The sequence below is a fragment of the Cetorhinus maximus genome, chromosome 2 (assembly GCF_964194155.1).
Source record: "Cetorhinus maximus chromosome 2, sCetMax3.hap1.1, whole genome shotgun sequence".
Classification (NCBI taxonomy): domain Eukaryota; kingdom Metazoa; phylum Chordata; class Chondrichthyes; order Lamniformes; family Cetorhinidae; genus Cetorhinus; species Cetorhinus maximus.
In genome coordinates, this window is record NC_135880.1 from 95,653,600 (window position 1) to 95,680,471 (window position 26,872).

Here is a 26,872-nt window from a genome sequence, read left to right on the forward strand (position 1 = left end):
ACCATTTGCAACTCCTCAGATAATGAAGCAGTCCGTGCCCTCATTCAGCAAGACCTGGACAACATTCAGGCTTAGGCGAATAAGCGGCAAATAACATTTGAGCCACAAGTGCCAGAAAATGGCTGTCTCTGGAAGTGGATTGGAAGTTCTATCCTATAGGGATAGACATGGAATCCTAAGGATGTTGCACTTCCTTCTACCAGGTGATGACAAAATAATTTTGCTAGAGGACTGGATATAAATTATCTGCCAGCCACTTCAGTCCAGGCATATTGAGGAATAGGAAGGCAAACTACAGGACTGAGGAGAAATAAGGATTTAAAACTTTATTTTTAAATCATACAGCTCAACATTTCTGATCGATATCTGTATCATAGATGAAATCTCTGAAATATTAATCTAATTTAAGTGATAACATGCTCCCAGCAGGAAACCCAGCTTAAAAGGGGCACATGTCAGAATTGGCACAATAATAGCAGCCTTAGTCCATTCTGTGCCTCATGTAAGCAAGACTTTCTAAGAGTGCAGGACTGGTGCATTTACCATATGAAGCCTTTGAGATTGCTTTCAATAGTGAATCTTTTTTCCATTGTGTGATATTTTCCTTAGAGATTGGAGTGGAATAATACACTAATGCATCCAATTCAGTATTTGTTAAGTGAAGTTCTGTTCTGAAAATCTTTTCTTTGTTGTATTGTTAACCACAGTCACAGGCTCCTTACTGCTTCTCTGCCTCTCCCCTTGTACTTTTCTCTATTTATGCTTTTTTTCACTATCTCCAGTTATGTGGATGTGTTTCTCTATCTCACTCCAACTTTCTTTCTTCTTCTTCCTCTGTCTCTCTTCACTCTGTCTCCATCTCCTCACAAAGACATCAGTTGTCTACTGTTAATACAAAAGCTTGCAGAGACTGTTCGGCATTTCCTGTAATGCTAGCATATATGGATCATCTTTTAAAAAGTGCAAATGCTATTATATGCCCATAATTCTCGTATCATGGCAACTGGACTTTGGTGCCATTAGGGAAAGAAGAGGATGGGTCCTGGGTGGCAGGGCGTGGGCGGTGGTGAGGGGGATGCTGCTGTGATGCGTGAACATTAATGTCAGTATGGGTGGTTCTGAACATTTAAACACTTATCTTTAGCCTTAACAATAGTTAGTTATCACTTTTATCCCATATATTCATTGACAGCACATGTGTTTATCTCTAGCCCCACAGTCAACATTTAATTCAGCTCTTCTCCTCACTACCGCAATGATTCACCTGGAATACATACAAATCATTGAAGGATTCTGATGGAAAATTCCCTTTCTTATTCACAGAAAATAATAATTAGATGGTCGGCACTGCTGTTGTAAGTGAAGACTATATTGTTCCATTCCCTGAAAAAAACAACCCATCATCCTGCAATTACTGGCTGATCTTTGACGAGATTTCCTTCAATGATGAATTACTTTCCCATTGTGTGGTATATTTCTTAATTAGAGACTGGAGTGAAGATAAGAGTGATTTGAAAGGCTTCAGGAACACGTGTACAGCTAAGCAGCTGTTTTGCATTATGTGGTAAGACAATATCTTGTGGAGCTGTGGACTAGCATCTTTAGTTTACAGAACACTCTCACTAGGTTTTCAAAATTAAGGAGAAGAGGTAATGACTAGCAACTAAACAGCAAAAGCTCCTCACCCCCATCCCCACTCTTAAAACCTCACCTTGACAAAGATATTTTAACTTACTTTCCAATTGAGTGTAAAAATTGCTGGCCAATGCATCATTGTAAAATGTTCGCTGTTACCCCAATACAAACTGCTGTACACTTGCTTGACAGAAACAGTGTTAGTCTTAGGGTCTTTCAATAAATGTCTAGCTTCAGTGGCCTAAATATTCCATACTCCACCCCTGACACCTGCCTAAAAGCCATCACAGATGTGACGACTGTAGGTGCAAATTGACTCAATGCTGCAATCTGTCAAACATCCACCCATAAAGCGCTCCAGCACTACTTTCCCCCCCCCGCCACCCCATTGGAGGTATTGACCCAGATCTTCCAAGCAGTGGCAATGATCATTGGATTGCCACTGCGCTTGAAAATTCTCCTAACTCGATGCAGCTGTGCATTTCTACTGGGCTCTTCCAATCCTGGCTTTCACAGAAATGTGCAGCATTCATCAAAGAACTCTGTTGGAGTGAAGTAGAATTGGGGGAAGACAGGACACATCCCCTTTTTATGGCAGTCCTTACTGTATGGTACATTTAAAGGTCCAGTTTGAATGTTAGTGAATAGTTTGAGTGGGTAGATGGGGTGAGATGGGTAAGTGGGTAGGGGAAGTCAGTTCAAGGCAGGGGTAGTTGGGTTGACTTGGGGGGTAATCAGGTCAGGGGTTGGTCAGGGAGTAGTTGGGTCAGATTGGAGGGATAGTCAGGTCGGGTCAGGGGTGTAGTGGCTGGTTGGGAGGCAGTCTGGTGTGTCAGTTGTGTAATTACTCAAATGTTACACTAGGTTTTAATCTGGCCGCCATATCCTGGGTAACTATACAGGTAAGTAACCGCCCAACTGTCCCTCAGAGCCAGAGAAATTTGCGAAGGGTCCTGGGGAGCTGACGAATTGTCCATTGGCTGTTTAAACTTTTCTGGCAATTCCCATGGAGGTCAGCACATCGGGACCTCCACAGGGCCCAATGTGAATCTTTGGTTGCACGTCCAGTCTCTAGACTACCCAGAGATTGGGAGATCTAGCAGAGTGTTGCTGGGCCCCTCTGGAAAGGAAGGACAAATGTGGGCAGGATGGCAGTATGAACTAATCAATAGGATTTTCCATTATCCCACCTTTCCATACAGCAAAGAATAGATGGGTCTAGCTCTCAGGTCTTAAAAGTTCAGGGGAATCTGCTGGAAACGGCAAACTCAAATTTGTCTTGTATCAAAATGTCACATTTTGTAGGTTAGATAGTTCATAGCTAGTTTCAGAAAATACTGTCACTTGGGCTTTTGAACTCGAGGGGATTTTATCAGTAAGATCTGAAGCTGTGATTGCAGGGGAGAAAGCTGTACAGAGCTTTCAGTCATCTCAAATGGGACTCCAACTCGAGAAGCCATCGAGGGTTAACTCTCAGCATTTGGCTATATTTGGCTTCCCTTGAAGAACAGAAGGAATAAAAGAACCCAAGAAGAGTCTGACTGCATTGGAGGGCATTGATGAGGGTATGGAGTACATCCACCCAGGCTGTACAGAGACAATGGTCAAGATTTTTATTTCCCTGTGGATGTGGGAATTGGGTTGGGAAATATGAAATTGTGATTTTTTTTTGGCTGCAAAAACAAATTTCTTCTGACCTCTCAACCCCACACTATTTACGTCTGGTCTTTTCATGGGTCAGGAAGGCCTTGGGTGCAAAAAGCACACGCACCTCTCCTGAAGTCAGGATCGCCACTGTGAGAACTATAGGAAAATTGAATTTTTTCTTCACACTATTTTCATATGCTGGTGCAGGTTTTGCAAGCCTTAAAAGAAAAACTCTCCTTGGAGAGTCATGACCACTGGTAGAAGCCTGCTAAGGAGTCAGGAACATTGTCAGGTAAGTGTTAAATATTTTGATGCCATCAGATATCACTAGGAGATACTGTACTGTAATATAATTGTGTTTTTAATGCAGTGATTGATCATAGGATTTTGCCCTGCAAAGGTAAGTTGACCATTGCATAGAGTAGCATTGTGTAAATGTTGACATACATTACAGTACTTTTTCCCAATGGAGAAAGTGCTATAATGTATTAACAGTGTATAAAAATTGCTGGGAAATCCTCCTGTCATGTTTTGATCTTAGATTTATATGTCCAAATATCTTTTACTTTTTTTTAAAAAAGCCCTTCTGTTGAACATTTTTAAAAAATCTAACCACCTGTTTCAGACCACAAGCAATCTTCTTTGAAAAGATGCTCTTCTTGGAAAAACGCAGTTTATTCTTACAGGTTCAGGGGGTTATGGAGCTCAAAGCTAATATTTCAATGGCTGTGACCATTATGAATGCTTGGCTGAGTTCCAGAATCTGATGGTGTGCTCAGTTCTGTTGACACAGCTGGTCAGGGGAGTGAGTGACAATTTTAAGAGGCTGAATAACATAATCTGCCTTTGTGGTTCCTAAACATATGGTTGGTTACTTGCACAAATTAATGGTTACTTAAGGGGTTAAACTTTTTTCCTACAGGACAAGTTTTTTTTTGTAGTATAAATGACAGATGTTTGAATTAGAATTTTATTAGATTGTTACAGATTTATTTTCTTTTTCCACCTGTGGCCTTCCTATTGCATGGTTTTAGAGGGCTATACATTATGGATACTGGGTAAGTGGCTATGGAGGGCATGGAAGGGGAATAGGATAGCATGTGGACATGAGGGGGCATGGAGAGAATAAGGGGGTATGGGGGGTCAATGGGGGGTTGAGAATTGAGGCTTAGGAAGCATAGAAACAGTGTTGGGAGCTAGGCTGCTATCCCTGATAACCGAGGCGTGCCTTCTAACCAGCCGACCTCTGCACCCACACTCTTACTGCACTGAATTGCAGCTTTCAAATTGTACAAGGAACCTGCCACTTGATTGAAAGGAAAGAAACTTCTGGGCAAAGCCAGTCACGCGTCGGGCATGCATTTTGGAAGCCACAAAGGGCCTGACTCACATTTCACGAGACTGAGGGGAAAATCCTGGCCCATGAGTCTTGCCTCTAACTATCTGAGGAGCATTACTTGAGGATATTCGGATTTCTAAAAGATATGCTCCATGTTTTCTATCTTCAAACTCTAGCCATCAAAGTGGAGGTATCCATAACATTAACAGGTTATGTTTCAGATCCTTCCATGGAGATCTCTGCAATGTTTCACAATTAGCAGTGCATCTCTGCACCAGGATAGTGATCAATTCATGAGAGCTGACCAATTTATTTAATTACCCATGGGCTGCTCCTTCAACTTGAGAGGACACTTTTTCAGAATGGTAGGCTTCCCATGGGTGTCAAGAATTCTGGATTGCACTTGTGTTGTTATTAGAGAGCCAATAAAAGATACAGCAGATTACATTAAGAAAATGGGATGTCATTCTCTAAACATGTAGTTGGTTACAACCACAGGCAGAGAAGTCTATGTCAATGGGAAGTTCTTTGGCAGTTTTCAAAAGGCATTTTTAATGAAACAATTATCTGGACCAGCATATTTTGCTGGTTTAAAAACAGGTCACAGTATGGCTTCTGGACAGTAAAAGATTACTCTCTATAACCTGGCTAACATTTTTGATCAGATTCTTTGCAGTAATGCTAAGGAGTGATCCCTTGAAGCCCATGTGGTTCAAAACAATGTGGACATTCGCTGATTCTACCCAATATGTGCCAGCACGAGTACTTAAAATAGCCATTGTCTACTGCGGCACTCCCATCTATGCGCTGGAAAGGGATCAGCTGCTGGAAGAGCAGGGACTATGGTAAGAAAGGGAGGAGGACGTGGTCAGATACTGAAAAGCAGGAAAATGAAGAACGTCTGCAGGGTTATTCTATGCCTGGCCAAAGAAATATGCGAAATGTTGGGATAAGGGACAAGGTTCAATGAAATATTTTTAAAATCATCTGCACATTGATGGAGATATTCCAATAACTGTGATTGACAGTCCTTCCTTACAACATTGCAACATCAACTTGGACCATTACATCCCTCTCCCACAACCCTCAGGAAGGTCAAGGAATTGAAAGGTGAAGAATAGTGTCAGTAGCATTTTTTACATCATCACATATCATAAGTCAATCGATATACCTCAATTTTCACCGCAGTGCATTCCCTTTGTGCCATTGCGTACCTTAGTACCTTCTCTAACAGTGCACTTCTTGGAAGTGTTATCTGAATGAAGTGGCTAGCAGCTCTTTATCTATATTAGCTTCATGAAACTGATGTTCACATTTGGTGTCCATGACAGTCGGTGTCCTGAGAAGGATGAGGTATAAATCCAAATTAAAAGTCCAGGCAAGTGGGTCCTGCCGCTGTGATTCAGCATGTTCAGGAAACTCAAATCAGGAGTGAATAGTACACTAATGTTTCATAACATTGAACTAAACCTAAGGTTTATTAATTGAGTCAATACCAGAGGTAGATCGAAAGGGCTTAAAGTATGACATTAGTTTTGCCCACATTAAGCTAGAAGAAAGGTCTTGTCATTCAAATCTTAAAGCTGGAACAGCACTAGGAGAGTGTAATAATGGGCTTGGGATCGATGGGGGAAATGATGAGGTAAAGTTGGGTGTTGTTGGCATAGCTTTCAGATGATATTGTTAAGAAATCGAATATAAATGATTAATGAGAGGGGAACTGAACTTGCCGATTCAGGATATATAGGAGACAACAATAAGGGCATAAGATGGGTGCCCACTGGAGGCAGTGTAATGTCTTGAATACAACATATGAGTAGACCTCCGAGATCTGTAGAGGAGGGGCTGAATGATCAATGATATCAAAGGAAGCAAAGTTCAAGGAGGATACAGTGAAACAGTGAGCCAGAGTCAGTGATTTGTGACTGATCAATAGTACATTCGCAATGCTGTGGACAGAATAGAAGCCATATTGGAGCATTTTGAACAAGGAATAATGGGAAAGGTGGAAATATATTTGTGAAGCAAGATAAAGACGATTGGGGATAATATGGTAATTATAGAGGGTGGAGGGTTTGAATGTAATATTTTATAAAATTAAAAATAGAAAGTTATAGTCTACAATCATTGAGGTTGACTAGTTCGCTGGTTTTCTGTGCCAAATCAGTGAAGTGCATTAGACTGCTCTGCAGTTATAATTAAAATCATAAGAAATAGGAGCAGGAGTAGAGCAAATGGACCTGTGAGCCTGCTCCACCATTCACTACAATCATGGCTGATCTTAACCTCAACTCCATTTTCACACCTACTCCCCATATTCATTGATTTGCTGAGAGATCAAAAATCTAGCTATCCCAGCCTCGAATATACTCAATGATGGCGTAGCCACAACTCTCTGGGGTGAGGAATTCCAAAGATTCAAAGCACCAGAGTGAAGAAATTTCCCCTCGTCCCAGTTGTAAATGATCATCCTTTATCCTGAGGCCGTGCCCCTGTGTTCTTGAATTCCAAGCCAGGGGACACAATTTCTCAATGTCTACCCTATCAAGCCCCTTTGGGACCTTGTATGCTCCAATGAGATTGCTGTAATTTTACAAGAGTTTAGAAAATTGATTAAAGTTTTAGCCCAATTTACTTGGCCTGTCATGATAGTCCAAGACTCTGACCCTAGGAACCAATCTAGTGAATCCTTACTATACTGCCTCAAAGGTAAGTATATTGCATGGTCCATATGGAGTCAAAGTCCCAGCTTCACATTGAGGATATCCTCCATGTTGTGTGGCATTACCACCATGCTAAATAGGATAGAATTAGAATGGATCTAGAACAGTTCTAGGAACTCCAAACTGGGCATCCATGAGAAGCTGTGGGCCATCAAGTGCAGTAGATCTGTATTCAGCCACAATCTATAACCTCGTGGCCCAGCATATCCCTCATTCTATCATCACCACTAACCTGGCGGATCAATTGTGCTTTAATGAAGAGTGCAGGAGGGCATGTCAGGAGCAGCACCACGCATACCTAAAAATGAGGTGTTAATCTGGTGAAACTACAACACAGGACTACTTGCATCCTGAACACAGAAGCAGCATGCGATAGACACAGCTAAGCGACCCCACAACCAACAGATCAGATCTAAGCTCTGCAGTCCTGCCACATCCAGTTGTGATTGGTGGTGGACAATTAAACAACTAACCAGAGGAGTGTCCACAAATATCCCCATCCTCAATGATGAGGGAGTCCAGCACATCAGGGCAAAAGACAAGGCTGAAGCATATGTAAACATCTTCAGCCAGAAGTGCCGTATAGATGATCCATCTCAGCCTCGTTCTGAGGTTCCCAGCATCGTAAATGTGAGTCTCCAGCCAATTCAATTCATTGCACATGATATCAAGAAAAAGTTGAAGACATTGCAAAGGCTATAGGCCCTGACAACATCCCAGCAGTAGTACTGAAGACTTGTGCTCCAAAGTTAGCTGTGCCCCTAGCCAAGCTGTTTCAATACAGCTACAATACTGGCATCTACCCAACAAAATGGAAAATTGCTCAGATATGTCCTGTCCACAAAAAACAGGACAAGTCCAACCCGGCCAATTCCTGCCCCATCAGTCTACCCTTGCTCAGCAGCAAAGTGATGGAAAGTGTCTTTGACAGCGCTATCAAGTGGCACTTAGTCAACAATAACCTGCTCACTGACGTTCAATTTGGGTTTTGCCAGGGCTACTCAGCTCCTGATCTCATTACGGTCTTGGTCCAAACTTGGACAAAACAGCTGAACTCAAGAAATGAGGTGAAAGTGACTGCCCTTGACTTCAAGGCAGCATTCAACCAAGCGTAGCATCAAGGAGCCCTAGCAAAACTGGAGTCAATGGGAATTGGGAGGGAAAGCTCTCCACTGATTGCAGTTGTGCCGAGTACAAAGGAAGGTGGTTGTGGTTGTTGGAGGTCAATCATCTCAGTACAAGGACATCACTGCAGGGGTTCCTCAGGGTAGTGTCCAAGGCCAAACCAACCTCAGTTGCTTCATCAATGACCTTCCCTCCATCATAAGGTCAGAAATGGGTATGTTCGCTGATGATCGCATCATGTTCAACACCATTCATGACTCAGCTACTGAAAGGGCCTGTGCCCATGTGCAGCAAGTCCTGGACAACACTCTGACTTGGGCTGATAAGTGGCAAGTAACATTCGCACCGCACGTGTGTCAGGCAATGACCACCTCCAACAAGACAGAATCTAACCATCTCCCCTTGACATTTAATGGACATTTTCATAGCTGAATCTCCCACTATCAGCTTCCAAGCCATATAAATATTTTGGCTACAACAAGAGCAGGTTAGAGGCTAGGAAACCTGTAGTGAATAATTCACCTCCTGGCTTCCCAAAACCTGTCCACTGTCTATATGGCACGTCAGGAATGTGGTGGAATACTTTCCACTTTCCTGGATGAGTGCAGATCCAACAACACCTTAAGAAGCTCAACGCCTTCCAAGACAAAACAGTCTGCTTGATTGGCACATCTCCATCATCAAAGCACAGTGGCAGCAATGTGTACCATAGAGAAGAGGCACTGCAGCAACTCACCAAGGCTCTTTTAACAGCACTTTCCAAACCTGTGACCTCTACCATCTAGAAAGACAAGGGCAGCAGATGCATGGGAACACCATCACCTGCGAGTTCCCCTCAAAGCCACACACCATCCTGACTTGGAACTATATTGCTGTTCCATTACTGTTGCTGGATCCAAATCATCCTGACATCACTGTAGGTGGACCTACATCACATGGACTATAGCGGTTCAAGAATGTGGCTTACCATCACCTTCTCAACGGCAATTAGGGATGGGTAATAAATGCTAGCCTAGCCAGTGATGCCCACGTCCTATGAATTTTTTTTAAAATCCTTCCTTAGATGAGGAGATCAAAACTGGGCACAGTACTCCAGATGTGATCTAATAAAATGCTATACAATTGTAGCAATGCAATTCTCTTTGTGCTCCTGTCTCCTTGCAAGAAAGGCTAACATGCCATTTCCCTCCTTAATTGCTCTCTATACCTGCATGATAACTTTTGGCATACCTTGTCCAAGTTCATCCAAGTGTCTCTGAACATCAACATTTAAACGTTTCATGCCTTTTTTTAAAAAAGCCTCCTTTTCTATTTTTGGTATCAAAGTGCAAAACCTTATGCTTCTGCACATTATACACCATGTGTATAATGGTGTATAATGAGTGGGCAACAACCCACTCACTTAACCTCTCTTTGCAGCTTCTCTGTGTCCTCCTCACAGCTTACATTTCCCCTGCTTTGTATTGTCAGCCACAGTCAGTGATTCAATCTGTTCATCTAAATCATGAATATAGACTGAAAATAGCGGAAGCCTCAGCACTGATACTTGCGGCACTCCACCAGGTACAGATTTCCAATTGAAAATCTATCCCCACTCTCTCTCTCTCTGCTTCCTGTCTGTCAACTCATCCTTCATCCATGCTAATAGATTACACCCAACTTCATGAGCCTTTATCTTGCATATTAACCTTTTGTGTGGCACCTTATCAAAAGCCTTTCGGAAATCCAAGTATATTACATCTAAAGGCTCCCAAATTGACATGTTTAAAATAGAGTTTGTTCTTAAGGTTTTTGAACTTGCTCAGTCTGCACCACAGGCCCACTTACACAGTAGCAAATTATCTTAACAGATTCCTTCCCCCACACCTAACTCGGGTGCATGCTTATCCAACACATTTGAACTCCCCTCACAAGCAAGAGATACAGGCAAGTGCGGGTGGAAGGTCTGCACACACACATGATGGCCACTACAGAATCTTGGCTTCATTGGCATTTCCCATTCCAAACTTTGCTACACACTAGATTATTAATAATTTGCAGAGCATGCAGAGGGTGGAGAAGGGGATATGCATTTGATTCTGCGGAAATTTAGCAGTGGATGAGTGTCTGACTTCCCTAGAGGTCTTAAAAATAAAATTCTTTAAAAACAATTCAAGTGTAAGATCTGCTCCCACTGGACTGCTTTGAAGTACTGACTGAGTGTCTGAGCATTGTGCCTCTATGAGGCTGCATAATACATGACCACAGAAATGGAACATAGTGAGGTAACACAGAAAATAAAAGAGAAGGCACCGTATGGAAAAATTTCAAACAGATTTCATGAACAGTGAGTGTTATGTATGTGATGTACACCAAATTCTACAGAAACAAGAACACAGTTGAAAAGATTTTATTAATGTTAATATATAGCAAATCATCAATTATTGTAAACACACCCAAACCAGCAGTCAAAACATCCGCTACTTGCCTCCTTAAATACATTGTCACCCAAGATGCCTGCACTTGACCAAAATTGGTTCTCAGTTGCTCCACAATTGTGTTCTGTTTTCCTGTGCAGTCCAGCAGATGTATCCAGAAAAACAACACTGTTAAAATTGTTCAAAGTACTTTGGCTTCCTGCTTCATGAGTGGTTGGCTGAAGTCAACAAAAGAAAGAAATAAAAAACATTTGATGTGTGAACAGCATCCCATCTGTTTGGCAGAATGATAAAAGAAGGCCACTTCCAGTGCTATCCATCCTAGCTCCTGCTTAAAATTTCCTGAACATGCTCAAAAAGAACTAGGGAAATGTAAATCAAACAGTAAAAGCAACTTCAAAACACAATAGGCTCCAGGGCTGTTTCTTTGCATCCTTGTGTTTGATTGTCACTTAATGTAAGTTTGTCAATTATCCTTTCAATCATGTTATTCCATTTCCTTTTGGCAACAAGTCCACGTTTATCCCTGTTACTCAGACAATGCAATGACACCAGCAAAGGGCAGTGCAACTCTGTTAGAATTGAATTAACTATTTTCCTGAAATGTCATCTTGTTCCATCTTTTGTTTATATTCATTTTCACTTCTGCCAACTTCAGTCCAGGTTCCCTGTTTCTGCTTCAGCTTTTTGAATAACTTCACAGTTTTCTGTTCTTTTATACTTGATCCTTTATTTCTGCTGCTCTTTTTGAACCTTCAGTGCAAATCATCTGATTTTTTTTTTGAGGGGGCTTGTTCAAACTCTACACTGAATTTGCTCTCTACTGTCATACTAGTCTATATTATTATGGGTCTTTTCACACTGGTGCTTAGGCTTGGATCTTGGCGAGCAATATCCATTGATATTCTGTTGTTATAAGGGAGCCGGTTCAGCAATATAAACTTGAAGAACGAGAGCAGATGTTGCTGTACCACAGTCTGAACTAAACAAGCATACAGTCTTATGCAGACAAAATGTTTATGGTACTGACTGTACTCTTGTATGCCCCCCCCACCCCGCCCCACCCCCAACCACCTTCGCCATACCACTGGCAGCCATGCCTCTAGCTAGGCCTCATGCTCTGAAATTCCCTCTCTACACCTCTCTCCTTCTCCTTTCCCCACCCCACACCTTAAAACCCGCTTCTTTGAGCAATCTCCTCCTGTTATCTCGGGAATATTGGGCAGTGAAAAAAGCATTCTGGATTTAGGGGGACCAGGGATCCACTTAGATGAATGACCAATGATGAGAAGCCTGAGAGGATATCTGGTGCAGTAACCCCAAAACATAACATTTTGGTGTAGGATAGAAGTTATACCCCATGGGGCTTCATAATATATCCTCTACACATTAAACTTTCAGAATAATGCATGACTGAAAATAAAGTGACAAACTTGGAATCCCCAACAACTTGGAAGCTTTGAAAGGAATCCATTGTATAATATGAGCACTAAAATATGTTGAGCATAATTCTTCACTTCTGTATTCTTGAAAATCATGGGAAGAATTTTCCTGTCAGCGAGCGGGGGCGGGTCCTGCTCGCCGACACATAAAATGACGCGCGGTGACATCGGGTGGGCGTGCTCACGTCACAGCGCGTCATTTAGGTTTTCAGATCAATGGGCACACTGCCAAGTTGGCTGCGCGCCCGCCGAATTGTCAAAGACCTATTAAGGCCATTTAAAACCTAATTAATTCAGTTTAATAAGCTGCCCGTCCAACATTAAGGTTGGTGGGCAGGCGAACAGCCCAGGCGGCCTTCGTGTATTTCATGAAACCTCATCCACAGGCGAGATGAGGTTTCATGAAGTGTTTTAAAATCTAATAAAAATTTATACTTTTATTCTTTGACATGTCCCAGCTCATGTGATAGGGTCACATGAGGGGTCATGTTTTAAAAGTGTTAAAAGCCTTTATTTAAAACTTTAGCACTGAAACAAATCTCCCTGAGGCACCTCCGTGCCTCGGGGAGATCTCTGCGCTCTTTCGCACGCATGCGTGAAAGAATGCAGGGAACCTCTCGGAATCCTACCCCCTGTCCCCCTGCCCGCACAGGGATGCTTGGTGCTTCCGGCCGAGCATCACACTGGTGGGGCCTTAATTGGCCTGCCCACGTAAAATGGTGGCGTGGCGCTGATCGGGCTCGCACCCGCCCCTGCACAACCCCCCCCCCCCCCCCCCGATGGGGCGAAATTTCTGGTCCATAAATCTGAACGTAAAATCAAATTCAGTTGGATAGCATTTTATAGCTGAAAACATTATGCCCCTCTGAGTTCCTTTGTCTTTGATCGAAGTATTGGTACATAGTGGGAATCCTTGGATCTTCAAAAGCTAAACTGAGCTACCGGGCAACTTGATGGACCATGTCCTGCATCCAGCATGGTTATTTTTATAGTGAGCATTGGTAAATCTTGTTTGATGTCACTTACAGTATTCATCTGTGTATTGAAGCCTGGAAAGACTCATTACTAAGCTGTCTTATCCATCTGTCTGTATGTATCACTGAGTAACATTGAAATGTTTGTGTAACATAAGCAAAGCTATGACTGAAAACTTGCCATAGTTTGGATAACTGAGCTTCTTTGAGGTACTATCCAGGAGTCAGTTTGGAAGGCAACTTGTGTGTGTGTGTGTGCGTGCGTGCGTGTGGCATGATTACCAATGTGTGAAGGATAGTTAAAGATTCTTTATATTTAACCACTATAATTCTGAGCAGAGGAGGGGATGGTATGTACACCAGCGAAATTTTACTTTTATGTTTGGTCTGCCTATCTTTAAAATACCTCAGGGTTTCTGCGGATCTACCTCCTGAATTAACAGTGGATATTCAGGAGAACCCCCATAGAAATCCAATTCCTGTGCTTGATATCTCCCAAATGAAATTTCTCACTGTCTAATGGGCGGAATATGTACGTTGTTAAAGTTACTGGTTATGCATACACTTTGTGTAAATGCTACCAATACTGATGATGAAAATATTAAATAACAACAGAAAATACTGGAAGTAAGTAGCAGACCAAGCAGCATCTGTGGAGAGAGAAACAAAGATAACACTTCAGGTCGATGGTTCAGTTCTGATGAAAGGTCAATCTGGCAGCATATGATTGCAAGTGAAGAAGCTGAAAAGTTGAGTCCTGAACTGAACATTGTACTTAGTCATGTAAAACAACAGTAAAGTTAATGAAAGACTGGCAAGATTATGTGGTACACTAATTGATCTAGTCCAATGTATCTTGATGCAATGTGGATGAATTCTGGGTCTGAAACCGCAATTAAAAAAACATAGCCCCTGAATTTCCTCACATGTTCTGTAAATGCACTGCCATAGCTTCCTCAGAGGTGGAAATCCTACTTATATGCAAAAAGTCCCAGGAAATTCAGGTCTGTGGAAGATGTAGTCAGGATAAAAAACATGGAGAAATGTGGCCATCCTCTCAGCTGTAAACTGGAAGTGGGCTGGTTCAACGATTGATGTAAGGGAATGGGCAGATGTTAAAAGTAAGAGAACACAAAAACAATGTCTTTGTCAAATACAATGTTTGCCAGTTCTTTTAGATAGATGTAACATGGTGAATTGTCACAGTTGTTGAAACCAAAGCAAAAAATATTCATTGTATTCTTTCATATATAACATTGTACACTAAAACATGAACTTGAAACCAAGGTGTGCTGATATGGGTGTCTATTTTTCAATAGAGGTATCAGTGCCACCAGATTTAGACTTGAAGGACTGTAAATACAAGCATGTGAATGAAGGATTTGGGTATTCCAAAAAATCTCCTGGGACGGAATTTTAACCGTGACATGCCATTCCTGATGGCAGAATAGGAAAAGCCTCACTCCCACTCTTTTGCTTTTGCTGGTTCCCACTTAAGTGTTGGTGACATGCATGGCAGTTTCTCACATGGCCCGATCACATGGTGGGGAAAAGTTTTCGGCGGTGAAAGCTGCCATCAGCTAACAATGCAGCAGGTACGACTCCTGGGAAAACAGGGAGGTTCTTCACTGTAGCCACAACTTTTCTGCCCAACTCTATTGCCATTAACATAAGACTTATTGAGAGCACAAAAGTGGCACAGGTATTTTTCAAATTTAAATTTCACTTGTAAATATTTCACATTACATTGGTTTCACTAGTGTGCATCATCCTTAATCAGTGAGCTAAACATACTGGTACTCCTCATGCATTGATGGTGTCAGGAACATTGGGAACATTTCTTTAACAAAAACAGAAATACCTGGAAAAACTCAGCAGGTCTGGCAGCATCGGCGGAGAAGAACAAAGTTGATGTTTCGAGTCCTCATGACCCCTCAACAGAACTAAGTAAAAATAAGAGAGGGGTGAAATATAAGCTGGTTTAAGGTGGGGGCGGGGGTGGGGGGAGAGAAGTGGGGAGGGGGGGCGGGTGGCGGTGGTTGTAGGGACAAGCAAGCAGTGATAGGAGCAGATAACCAAAAGATGTCACAGACAAAAGAACAAAGAGGTGTTGAAGGTGGTGATATTATCTAAAAGAATGTGCTAATTAAGAATGGATAGCAGGACACGCAAGGTACAGATAGCTCTAGAGGGGGTGGGGTGAAATAAGACTAAAAGGGCATAAAAGGTATAGATTTAAAAATAATGGAAATAGGTGGGAAAAGAAAAATCTATATAAATTATTGGAAAAAACAAAAGGGAGGGGGAAGAAACGGAAAGGGGGTGCGGATGGAGGAGGGAGTTCAAGATCTAAAGTTGTTGAACTCAATATTCAGTCCAGAAGGCTGTAAAGTGCCTAGTCAGAAGATGAGCTGCTGTTCCTCCAGTTTGCGTTGAGCTTCACTGGAACAATGCAGCAAGCCAAGGACAGACATGTGGGCAAGAGAGCAGGTGGAGTGTTAAAATGGCAAGCGACAGGGAGGTCTGGGTCATTCTTGCGGGCAGACCGAAGGTGTTCTGCAAAGCGGTCGCCCAGTCTGCGTTTGGTCTCTCCAATGTAGAGGAGACCGCATTGGGAGCAACGAATGCAGTAGACTAAGTTGGGGGAAATGCAAGTGAAATGCTGCTTCACTTGAAAGGAGTGTTTGGGCCCTTGGACGGTGAGGAGAGAGGAAGTGAAGGGCCAGGTGTTGCATATTTTGCGTATGCATGGGGAAGTGCCGTAGGTGGGGGTTGAGGAGTAGGGGGTGATGGAGGAGTGGACCAGGGTGTCATGGAGGGAACGATCCCTACGGAATGCCGCCAGGGGGGATGAAGGGAAGATGTGTTTGGCGGTGGCATCATGCTGGAGTTGGAGGAAATGGCGGAGGAAGATCCTTTGAATGCGGAGGCTGGTGGGGTGATAAGTGAGGACAAGGGGGACCCTATCATGTTTCTGGGAGGGAGGAGAAGGCGTGAGGGCGGATGCGCGGGAGATGGGCCGGACACGGTTGAGGGTCCTGTCAACTACCGTGGGTGGAAAACCTCGGTTAAGGAAGAAGGAGGACATGTCAGAGCGACTGTTTTTGAAGGTAGCTTCATCAGAACAGATGCGACGGAGGCGAAGCAATTGAGAGAATGGGATGGAGTCCTTACATGAAGTGGGGTGTGAGGAGCTGTAGCCGAGGTAGCTGTGGGAGTCGGTAGGCTTGTAATGGATATTGGTGGACAGTCTATCACCAGAAATTGAGACAGAGAGGTCAAGGAAGGGAAGGGAAGTATCAGAGATGGACCACGTGAAAATGATGGAGGGGTGGAGATTGGAAGTAAAATTAATAAATTTTTCCAGGTCCCGACGAGAGCATGAAGCAGCACCGAAGTAATCATCGATGTACCAGAGAAAGAGTTGTGGGAGGGGGCCAGAGTAGGACTGGAACAAGGAATGTTCCACATACCCCATAAAGAGACAGGCATAACTGGGGCCCATGCGGGTACCCATAGCCACACCTTTTATTTGGAGGAAATGAGAGGAGTTAAAGGAGAAATTGTTCAGTGTGAGAACAAGTTCAGCCAGACGGAGGAGAGTGGTGGTGGATGGGGATTGTTCGGGCCTCTGTTCGAGGAAGAAGCTGAGAGCCCTCAGACATCCTGGTGGGGGATGGAGGTGTAGAGGGATTGGTCGTCCATGGTGAAGAGGAGGCGGTTGGGGCCAGGGAACTGGAAATTGTTGATGTGACATAAAGTGTCAGAGGAATCACGGATGTAGGTGGGAAGGGACTGGACAGGGGGATTGAGAAGGGAGTCAAGATAATGAGAAATGAGTTCCGTGGGGCAGGAACAGGCTGACACGATCGGTCTGCCGGGACAGTCCTGTTTGTGGATTTTGGGTAGGAGGTAGAAGCGGGCCGCCCGAGGTTGGGCGACTATCAGGTTGGAAGCTGTGGGAGGAAGATCTCCAGAGGAGATGAGGTCAGTGACAGTCCTGGAAACAATGGCTTGATGTTCAGTGGTGGGGTCATGGTCCAGGGAAAGGTAGGAGGAAGTGTCTGCGAGTTGACGCTCAGCCTCCGCGAGGTAGAGGTCAGTGCGCCAGACAACAACAGTACCACCCTTGTCAGCGGGTTTGATGACAATGTTAGGGTTGGACCTGAGAGAATGGAGTGCAGTAAGTTCAGAGAGAGACAGGTTAGAATGGGTGAGAGGAGCAGAGAAATTGAGACGACTAATGTCACGCCGACAGTTCTCAATGAAAAGATCAAGAGAAGGTAAGAATCCAGAGGGAGGGGTCCAGGTGGAGGGCAAATATTGGAGGTGGGTAAAAGGATTCGTTGAATGGGGAGAGGACTCCTGCCCAAAGAAGTGAGCACGGAGACGAAGGCGGCGGAAGAAGAGTTCAGCATCGTGCCGAGCCCGAAATTCATTGAGATGAGGGCGTAAGGGTATGAAACTAAGTCCTTTGCTGAGCACTGAATGTTCAGCGTCAGAGAGGGGAAGGTCAGGGGATATGGTGAATACACGGCCAGGGCTGGGATTGGAAGATGGGGTGGGGACGGAGGGACAGGCAGGGGTGGAGGGCCCTAGATGGGTGTTGGTGTCGATGAGTTGTTGGAGCTTGCGTTCCTTAGCCCTTGAGAGAAAGAGAAAAAGTTTCTGGTTGAGGTGTCGGATGAGACGAAGAATAAAATGAAACTGGGTCCTATGAACATGGTCCTATTTTTACTTAGTTCTGTTGAAGGGTCATGAGGACTCGAAACGTCAACTTTGTTCTTCTCCGCCGATGTTGCCAGACCTGCTGAATTTTTCCAGGTATTTCTGTTTTTGTTTTGGATTTCCAGCATCCGCAGTTTTTTGTTTTTATCTCTGGGAACATTTCTTTGTTGTGGAAGAAACAATGTTGTGTTTTTGTGTTCACTCTTTATTAAATGTTCATGTTAGTGTCCAGTGTCGTACTCACCACTCTGTGGGACATTGCTGGACTTGCAGGCTCAGCTGGCCCTCCCTCCTCTGCCTTATAAAGGCATTGTCTGAAATCACTCTCAGCAGGGATAACTGAAATGTCATAGGTGAACTCAAAACCCTGTAAGCACTCGACCAGCCAGCACCCTGAGATGGACCCACAGGTGGACAGTATTAACTCCGCTCTAGAGGCTCCTCATTTTCTTACCTTGACTGACTCTTCCCACCAGCCCCTTCCCCCATACCTAGGGTGCCAGGCCCTTCCCATTTCACTCCTCTGTGTCCCTGACCCCAGTCTCTGTTCTCCCTTGGATCCCTCTTCCACTCCTCCATGCCTCCAACCTCACTCCACATCCATCAGCCCCCTCCGCCCCCCCACCACTACGGGACAGTGTGAGGCCTGACCCACCCCAAACACCACTGAGTTGATCTCTGAATTTGAACCCTCCATTGGGAAAGCGAAATTTTGGCACCTGCCTAATTAAGTCACCGTGCCAACCTTGTTTCCTGCTCTTGCAGGCCTTATAAAATCAAAATTAAAAAGACATATGGGCCTAGACATTCCATGCTGTTTTTGGTATTATTTGTCGATGACCAGAGCAAATAACATTTTGGCAGCAAAATCAGGTGGTGACTATTTGTGCCAGTTTTCCCTACCAAAATCAATACACAACACCGCTAAATTTCCTTGTGCCTTTTGGCCCTTCCCACATGCCACTGGCCAAGTCCCAATTCAGATTATTTGTGTAAGTTATAATGAGGGCCCGTGGGCCAGAGCCATGACCTAGTAGACACTGCAAGCTCATGTTCAAAGGTTATATAGGCACATGGGTTTAAATGCAGACAAACAGTTGTTGGAGACATAGCTAATGATCTTTTGCATCATGATGGGCAGATAAACAAAGGGGTGGCGTTCTGCAATATGATTCTAAATGTAATGATATGTAATTTATTTAACTTAAACAAAAATTGCAGATTCTAAATAATTTTGCAAGTTCACATCACCGGCAGCCATAATGAAAATATTCCATTTGCTGGTACTTCTGTACATGCCTAGAATGCAGCCTGTTACTGGTGCACTCAAATCTAGATGTATGCAATCTGCTGTCAAACACTTTCTGACAGAATCATGATTCCACAATTCCCTAATTAGCCATCCCAGTTATCCCTATGTCTCATCAAATTGTGTGTAGCCATTAACAATTTTATATCACTCAAAATAATAGTCAAACAGATGGATTTGATATTCAGCTGCTAATTAAAAGCGAATCATCATGATTTTCAAGAATTCCTTGTGGAATCAGCTTTTCCAAGAGCTTCCATCAAAAATTTAGCTTCAGAACCATCACAGAATGGGGAGAATTTGCTTGGAGTTGTTACCACTCCGCTATCGTTCCGCCACTGTACCTTCATTGGAAGTGCCCTTTTATATACCTCGCTGAGGGTTCCAACACACTTCCAACAAAGTTTCACATGAGCAGTTTCTTCCAGCCTGCAGCTACTTGGAATAACAGCATTGCACCAGCTGCCAAAGCATGAACCATTGCAGTGCAATTTTAGTATAGAAACAGAGTTGGTCATTCAGCCCCTCAAGTCTGCTCTGCTATCCAATTAGATAAAGGCTGATATGTACGTCAATTTCATTTCCCGATCATAGCTCAATGTCCCTTTCTAACGTTATCAAACAAAAATCTATCGATCTCAATCTTGAAAGCTTCAATTGCCCCAGCATCAACAGCCTTAATTTTTACTTGTTCAGTTCAAGATCTTCAATTTTGTTTGTTTAATTGTTTTAGCAATTATTGTGACAACTGCATTATTGTGTAATTCTGTGGTAAAACTGAGGCAGTCTCACGTATGTCACTTTTAAGCCAGGATTCTGAAGCAGATACTGAAGCAATCCGTATCCATATGCAGCAAGACCTGGACAATATTCAGGCTTGAGCTGGTAAGTGGCAAGTAACATTTGTGCCACGCAAGTGCCAAGCAATGATCATCTCCAAGAAGAGAGAATCTAACCATCTTCCATTGACATTCATCGCTGAATCCCCCACTATCAACATCCTGGGGGGTTACCATTGACCAGAAATGGAAGTGGACCAGCCAAATAAATACTGTGGCTACAAGAGCAGGTCAGAGGCTGGGAATTCTGCAGAGAGTAACTCACCAAAGCCTATCCACTATCTACAAGGCAGAAGCCAAGAGTGCAATGGAATCCTCTCAAGTTACCTGAATGAGTGCAGCTCCAACAGATGAAGCTCGACACCATCCAGGACAAAGCAAACCGCTTGATTGGCACCCCATCCACAAACATTCACACATTCCACCACCGATGCACAGTGGCAGCAGTGTGTACCATGTACAAGGTGTACTGCAGAAACTCACCAAGGATCCTTTGACAGTACCTTCCAAACCCATGACCTCTACCATCTTGAAGGACAAGAGCAGCAGACACATGGGTACACCACCACCTGCAAGTTCCCCTCCACGTAATGCACTATTCTGATTTGGAACTATACTGCAGTTCCTTCACCATCGCTGGATCAAAATCCTGGAACTCTCTCCCTAAGAGCACTGTGGGTGTACCTACAACACATGGAGTGCAGTGGTTCAAGGCAGCAGCTCACCACCACCTTCTCAAGGGCAATTAGAGATGGGCAATAAATGCTGGCCTAGCCAGTGACACCCACATCCCATGAACAAATAAAAATAAAATTCAATTTGAGCCAGATATTTCTAGAGTGGAGCATCTTGTAGCATACCCCATTAACTAAACTTTCATCTGGGCCCTACAGCTCAAAGTTTTTGTGCCATAACTTACTAGGATTGCGTCTGATTAAGAACATGGCAAGGGAAATGGGACATCTGGTACTTCTGGCAACAGTAGAACCAATGGGTGGAATCATCCCAGATTTGCATAAAGTGTGGTAGTGGGTGGGAAAAAAGTAATTTTACCCGCCAGCCGCAATGGTGGGTTTTCTCACTGTATCATCCTATTTCCGCCTCATTAATTATGCAGCTACAGGAAACATGCCGTCTCACTGACGGGCAGCCTCTGATTTTCCCGCCACGTTGTACCTCACCACTTTCTCGTGTAGGGGGCCATATTTAAACTTCAGCAGCGCACACACTCCTCAATGCTTACAGCCCAGGATTGCCCAAAAGCCAAGAAGAATGTTGCCCCCTGATTCAGTGCCACATCCCGGGGATGCTTTCTGGACAGCATGGAGGGCCACCGTGAAGTCCTCTACCCTGCTCTGGCCGCAGGAGACCTATCAGTCTCACCACTCTGGCTTGGGAGGCAATGGCAGAGGCGGTCAGTGCCAATGCTGCACACAAGAGGTCAGCCATCCAAGTGCTGGAAACAGATGAATGATCTCATCCGTGACGCCAGGGTAAGGCAACCATCATATCAACCATTTTAAACACACACATTAAACAGGCATCTCACTCACTGCTAGCTCAAGGGACATTACTCTCTCTCACACAAACCCTCATATCTCCATCTGGCCTCATCTCCTCTGGAGACTGCATCCTCAGCCCTCGCCATTTTGAGGGAACTTGCACAAATCAACATGTGCCCCCACACACACACCAGGATACCTTCCTTCCACAGTACAGCCCTCGCCCTGCAGCCTCTTCCTTTTCCTGAGGCCACTTCTCCCCGTTCCCCAAGCAAGCCCTATCCCCGCAGCCATTGAAAATCCACCCCCGCCCTACAGTTGGTCTGGTAGGTAGAGACTTCCCTGTGAGGCCCCCTAAAAGTGATGTGGTGCTGCCTGCGAAGCCTGGTGCTGATGACAGTGAGTGCTGCCTGAAGCAAGGTAGGCAAACAAACCTCGAAGTCCCAAGCGAAGTGCAGCTCGCCAGGTGCACGTCACTTATGTACAGTTGTGAAACACGTTGGCGTGCAATCACGCTGACGTGCCCGGCTAATCCAGTGTGGGAGGATGATTCTGGTGAGCAGGGCTTATAATGAGATGCTAAAGTATTGAAATTAGGTTCCTGACGTGTGGCAATGGGAAACGTGGCCTGGCATTGACGGGTGGAGCAGACAATCGCAAATTTTTGGCCTTATCGCCATATTGTCATGTACCCCCCACTCCATCCCGTCACCCCCCATGACGTCCAACACCAACAAGCCTGGAAAATTCCAGCCAATATCTTATATTCTTAACTATTGGCAATTAAGGATTGAGAAATAAATAGAGGAATGACAGAGAAGGAGGATGGATCAGAGTCAAATCAGGTACAGAGAAATACAGAATGGGTTGGAAAGATTGGGTTTAAAAAGAGAACAAAGAGATTAAGGGGAAAAAAATTAAAAATTAACCTTTTTAAAGTATCACTGAACAATTTACCATCTGAAGGAATGAAACGCCAGAGGGTGGAATTTTCCTAGATTTGCACTAAGTGTGGTAGCAGGCAGGAGAAAGGATGTTTTACCCACTGGGTGCAATAGCCAGTTTTCACGCCATGTCGTCCCAATCCGCCTCCTTAATCATGCATTCCCGGGAAACACGCCATTTCGCTGGTGGGCGGCCTCTGATTTATCTGCCATGCCGTCACCTTGCCGCTTCCTCACGCTGGGTGCCATATTTAAAGTGCAACCGCATGTACACCTCTCAGTTCTTCCAGCCCAGGACTGCTGCACAGAAGACATGGCCCCGAAAGGCAAAAAGACTGCAGAGCCCCAATTCAGTGGTGCATCCCTGGGACGCCTTCTGGACACCGTAGGAGCCACTGCGATGTCCTCTACCCCCACTCTGGCCACAGGAGGCCCATCAGTGTCACCGCACTGGCTTGGGAGGCGGTGGCAGTGGTGGTCTTTGCCAATGCTTCACAGAGGAGGTTCGCCATCCAGGGCGGAAAGAGGATGAATGATCTAATCTGTGCCGCCAGGGTAAAGCAACCACCTCATCAACCTCAACTCACCTACTCACAAGCTCATCTCACATTCACTGGCATCTCACTCACTGCCAGCTCAAGGGACATCACCACTCACTCTCTCACATCTCCATCTGGCCATATCTCCTCTGGAGACTGCCTTTTCAGCCCTTACCCTCTTGAGGCCACTTGTACAAATCAACATGTGTCCTCACACACACCCTGGGATACCCTACTTTTCTAGTAATGCCCAAGCCCTGCAGCCTCTTCCCTTGCCTGAGGCCACTTATCCCCCTTCCCCAAGCAAGGCCTAGACCTGCAACTATTGAATAGTGACCCCTGGCCTTATGACTGGTCTGGTAGGTAGAGATCTGCCTGTGAGCCCCCCTAAAAGTGATGCGGTGGCTGCCTGCGAAGCCTGGCACTGATGACCGCGAGTGCTGCCCAAAGTAAGATAGGCAAACAAGCCTCAAAGTCCCGAGTGAAGTGCAGCTCACCAGGTGCACGTCGCTTATGTTCAGTTGTGAAATACGGCAGCGTGCAATCATGCTGACGTGCCTGGATGATCCAGCATGCGGGGCTGATTCCAGCGAGCAGAACTTATAATGATATGCAGATGTATTGAAATGAAGTTCCCGACATCCGGCAGCGGGAAAGGTGGCCCCCCATTGACTGGCAGAGCGGACAATCGCAAACTGGTTTCATGGCGTCTTGAAACTGATTTTTAGCCTTCCACCATATTGTCGGCTCACACCCGCCATGAAGCCCGAAGCCAACAGGCACAGAAAATTCCACCCATAGGGCAGAATTTTCCATTTGGCCTGCGCGTGCGCCCAACGCGCCGGAACGCTAAATGACGCGCGATGACGACAGGCGTGCGTCCCAACATCATCGCGAAGTCGCGTGATATTTCGTTCAGTGGGCGTGCATCGGAGTCGGCTGCACACCCGCCGATAATTGATAGACCTATTAAGGCCATTAACCAGATAATTAACCTGAATTTTACACTGTCGTCCAACCTTACGGTTGGCAGGCAGGCAAAAAGGCCAAGCGGCCTTTACGTTTTTTAGCAAACCTCATCCATGAGCGGGATGAGGTTTCCTAAATCTTTTACAAATTGAATAATGTTTTTTGAAAAATAAAAACATGTCCCATCTCATGACACAGTCACATGAGGGGACATGTTCATTAAATTTTTATTGCTTTTATTTTTTTTTCAAAAGCGCTTCAATCTCCCTGATGCAGCTCTGTGCCTTAGGGAGATTGAAGCACTCTTTTTCCCACATGCGCAAAATAGCACAGGACCCGACTCTCCCTCCTCCCCCCCCCCCGCCCACACAGGTAGAGCTCTCAGCGCTACCGCTCACGTCCTACGCTGGGTGGGCCTTAATTGGCCTGGCCTCGTGAAATCGCAGTGCGGAGCCGATTGCAGTTGGCTCTACGACCGCTCCCGCCGAGCCTGCCCAACGAATGGAAAATCCTGGCCGTAGTTTCAAATATTCAATGTTTAGGTCAGAGAGCTTAATTTCCACTCATTATCTTTTCAACATGTGATAATCCTTATTTACAATATGTGTTGAATATAATGCGTAATTAATGCACAAATCCAGCAAATTCTTAATGGTGAGGCATAGGGTGAGATACAGAGTGATGTAACTTGACTAGCAAGTTCTGGAGAATTGCAACACCTGATGAACTCTTATTTCCCTTAGCTTGCTGGCCGAATTGCACGTTAATAACGTCATCTGTTGTTAACACACTCGCTATTTTTCCCCTGCACGATTGAACCCAGTGCCTCTTTAAATATTGACACAACGTTTGCACCTGTACCCTAATTGCCCAGGTGTTGTTAAAAAAAAGCCTACTATGTTTTGGCTTCATGGGGTCAGTTGAAGAGGCTTGCTCTCTACTGCATAGCCATTGTATCAAGACTTCATAGGGATATCAGTGCAACCCATTGCATTCATCAGACAAATGTACCAGCACTGAAATGTCTATGTTGGGAAAAAAAATAACTGAAGATTACAGGAGTTTTTCCTCAAAAGCTACTTTTCCTGCTAATCACAGCTCAGTGCACAGGAAAGGAAATTAAAGCAACAATTACGTCAAAGTTCTCTGGACACCCCTATCTTATTAATGTTGGAATGGTACAGCCCATCTCGTTAATAATTCTTCCTTTTTAATGCTATTACAGTATTGCGCTGGTTGTCAAGAGGATCATTTTTGTCTGTTAAGGAGACAGCATCAATATTTTGTGCCATTGTTCTTACTGAAAGCATGTGTCAAACACAGCAGAAAATGAAAACTGAAGTTATAAGTAAGTAGAGGACTTAGCATGAATTCTATGTAAATCTTTGGTGCAATGTTAATACATTCTAATAAGTATGTAGAAGGTACAACTGAAAAGATTGTTGTTTTCTGAATAGAATTCAGCACAGATTGCACCATGTTACCAATTGTTTTTGTTCTATTTGTTGGTTTCCCATTCATTGCTGATAGTGAATAAAGACCCAATAGATGAAAAATGATTGTGTTCATAAAGCTCCAGTGCCCTCACTGCAATGTTTCTCATGACCCAGGTCTAACTTATTTCAATAAAAGTAGATGTAAGGAGTCAATGCACAATGCCTTACTTAAACATTGAATGATAGCAGGTAGAAATTTCATGACAAATGTTCCATATTAAGCCGCGTTTTGACGTGGCCCTATATTGCACAATGGTATTTAGGATTAGATTTTAATCTATTTAAGAAAAGTATGCACTATCAGCAGAACGAGATCGAGTTTCCTTTAATCTTTGGCCAGTTCTTAGTTAAGTTTGTATCATACATAGATTGGCAATAGTATTGAAAAAGCAATCTTTTTTAATACAGTAAAAAAATTGATAGGATCACATTATTTCTATCAAGTCCTCTTTTAGTTCATGTTTTCAAAGGGAGATGTCTGCATGAAAAAGTATTTGACAAACTTTTCACAAGCACTTGATGTGAAAGTATAACTAACATTGAAACACGTCTCTTCACATAATTTGTTGCAATTGATGCAATTTTTCTCTCCCCATTTGAAGCAAGAAAATGCTTACTAAAAACTTTCCTTATGAAGCCAGTGTTTCTGTGAATTATAGAGTTTTGCTTCCAACATCTAATATACAGGTATAAATAAATGCTTGCAATTGATAATGATTCAGGGTTTTAAAATCCAATTCTTTAATTTTACTAAACAGTTCCTTAACCTTGTGTGCCCTTTTGGAAAGACTGCTGAGGATGTTTGAATATTACAGCAGTTCTTAGAATGTAACAGGTGATTAGAATGCTAAACACCATCTTCTTTATAGACCAACATATTTATAATTGCAAGCAATAGTGGTCCTAATTATCTGTAGTGGAATAGGTTAATGTCGAGAGAAACCCAATCAGGCCACCCATGTTTACGATGATCACAATTTCACCTTATCCTCTCAATGATGTGATCTTATGAAGAGTTGATCTTATGAAGAGTTAACTGTAAGGTGTGTAAATAAGCAAATAGAAATAATATTGTTGAAGTCTCTAGTAATAGAATTTGGCATGGTTCTGAGCCATAGAGTGTAAGCAGGTCCCAGATTCAACCCCAGCTATATGCTGAGTTACTTGACTCAGTGCCCTGAGCTTTGGGAGTGGAGTGGGGAATCGGCTTGGTTTCCAGCTCCTGACCATTAGTCTGTGGCTAG

General features: G+C 43.9%; 1 protein-coding gene across 3 annotated transcripts in view; it reads left to right on the top strand.

Moving 5' to 3' along the window:
- Positions 1 to 26,872, top strand: part of rorb (RAR-related orphan receptor B) — a 259,117-nt gene that overhangs the window by 122,997 nt on the left and 109,248 nt on the right. Inside the window, exon 1 of one of the 3 annotated variants that reach the window (XM_078567173.1) lies at positions 25,432 to 25,480. The exons of the other annotated variants lie outside the window; for them this stretch is intronic. Coding sequence (XP_078423299.1) covers positions 25,441 to 25,480 — 40 coding nt within the window. The 5' untranslated portion in view covers positions 25,432 to 25,440. Of the gene's footprint in view, positions 1 to 25,431; positions 25,481 to 26,872 lie in introns of those variants that run through there. 3 annotated transcript variants of the gene reach the window in all.